Source organism: Stegastes partitus, unplaced genomic scaffold (genome assembly GCF_000690725.1).
Source record: "Stegastes partitus isolate 25-593 unplaced genomic scaffold, Stegastes_partitus-1.0.2 Scaffold1074, whole genome shotgun sequence".
Lineage (NCBI taxonomy): Eukaryota > Metazoa > Chordata > Actinopteri > Pomacentridae > Stegastes > Stegastes partitus.
In genome coordinates this window covers 5786-7537 of record NW_007578805.1, presented here as the reverse complement: position 1 = coordinate 7537, position 1752 = coordinate 5786, and the positions used below count along the sequence as shown (strand labels likewise).

The window sequence follows — 1752 nt, the reverse complement described above, 5'->3', positions numbered from 1 at the left end:
CAGAGACGGTCGAGCAGAAATTGTTTGGGTGATTTTTAAAAGCATCTTGAAAATTATGCGACATATGAAGCTAAAATATAAAAATCATCTTCATCTCCACCATAATCAGAGATGATTTGATCTACTTGCTCAATATTACAGATTCTGAAGAAGAAATAACAGAAATAAAATAAAATAAAATAAAAGGTTTTTATCTTGAATAGTTCCTGATGTCGTCGTTCAAACAGCTGAAAATTTCAATGTGAGAAATACATTTTTTTATTATCATCTCAGGAAGTATTTGATATATTCGTCTAAAATTTCACACACATCTTTATAAATATGTCTTTTTCAGAAATAAAAAACTTTCAAGAGAATCAGAGCTGAAGGTTCCTGACGTTTTAAGAATAAATGACCCGAAAATGAGCTTTAATGTCTGAGTAAAAGTCGTCTCTGTATCAAAGTGTTTTGTTCTGAAACTCCCTCTGTGGTTTTGTTAAACCCGCATCCTCCTCCTTCTGTCCTCAGCTGAACTGTGCGGTCGCCGTCACACCTGAGGTCTCAGGTGAAGCCACGGTAAGTCTGTCACCGGACCGTCTCGTTCCAAGCGGCCGACCCGCCGAGCTGCAGGTCGCCTCATGTTTCCCGTCTTGTCTTCACTCCGACAGTGCTCGGTCTGGGTGGTGTCTGGCCCCGCCTCCTGCAGCGACATCACCGTCATCGACCCGGCTCGCTCCAACACGGTTCTGGACCAGTTCAGCCTGCCTCCCACGGCGCCAGCCCTCTGCCTCTGCGCCGTGCCCCCCGTAGGTCAGTGTTGTGGTTTTACTGTTTAGCTGGGAGCTCTGGGAGGCCAGATCTGCTCACTCGGCTTCTCTTCTGTCATCAGGCGACTCGGCAGGAACCGTTTGGATCGGGACTCAGGAGGGAAGGTAGAGCGGCCCAATCAGCAGCATGAACAGCATGTGAGGAGGCCGACGGTTTAACCCCTTCTTTGTGCTCTGGTTTCCGACAGCGTCCTGATCCACTCGGCCTCGGCCGGACGGAGACGCTGCCTGCAGTCGGCGTCGCTGTCGGAGGGAGTTCACTCGCTCACGTGAGTCTCGGAGAACTCGGGTTTCCAGTTTCATTTAGCAGACGCTCTCATCCAAAGTAGATCAGTCACACACCACAGAGCTGCCATGCAAGGTGCTGTCCTGAGCAACTTCATGTTCAGTGTCTTGCCCAAGGACACTTCGGCTGTGGAGGGCCGGGGGGTGGAACCGCCGACCTTATGATCAGAGGACAACCGCTCTACCACCTGAGACACAGCTGCAGTTTGTCTGCAATAAATGTTGAAAAGATCAGAATCGGAACCACTTCACTGATGCCTGAGGTCGCGTTCAAAGTCTTAAAAATAAAAGATAAACATCAGTCGAACGTTTAAGCTTAAATGTAAAAGTATACTAAGAAAATCTAAGTATAAATTGTAAAACTGTTGTTGAGTGTTTGCAGACGCTCACAGCAGGTGACCTGAACAGCTGTGTTTGGACAGAACGAATCATTTCAGGATGGTTGAGGTGATTTTAGGTGGAGTGAATCTGCAAAAACAATTAAAGTTCTTAAAAAGCTGGAAAAAAAAGCCAAATCTTCATCTCCAGAGTTTCTCTTCTGTTGCTTCTCATGCAGCTGCAGCTCAACAAAGCCTCTGAAATATAGTTTGTAAAAACCTCCAAGAAGCCTTAATGTAATACGACGATGTTGTAATCCGAGGCCCCGCGGTGCAAAATGACA

The 1752-nt window shown here is 46.5% G+C and overlaps 1 protein-coding gene across 1 annotated transcript in view; it reads left to right on the top strand.

The window, feature by feature from the left end:
- The window catches only part of LOC103367646 (C-Jun-amino-terminal kinase-interacting protein 4), a 23094-nt gene that overhangs the window by 15563 nt on the left and 5779 nt on the right, over nucleotides 1–1752 (top strand). The window contains 4 exon segments of the mRNA XM_008295743.1: nucleotides 508–555; nucleotides 648–789; nucleotides 869–911; nucleotides 995–1131. Of these exon segments, the coding sequence (XP_008293965.1) occupies nucleotides 508–555; nucleotides 648–789; nucleotides 869–911; nucleotides 995–1131 (370 nt within the window).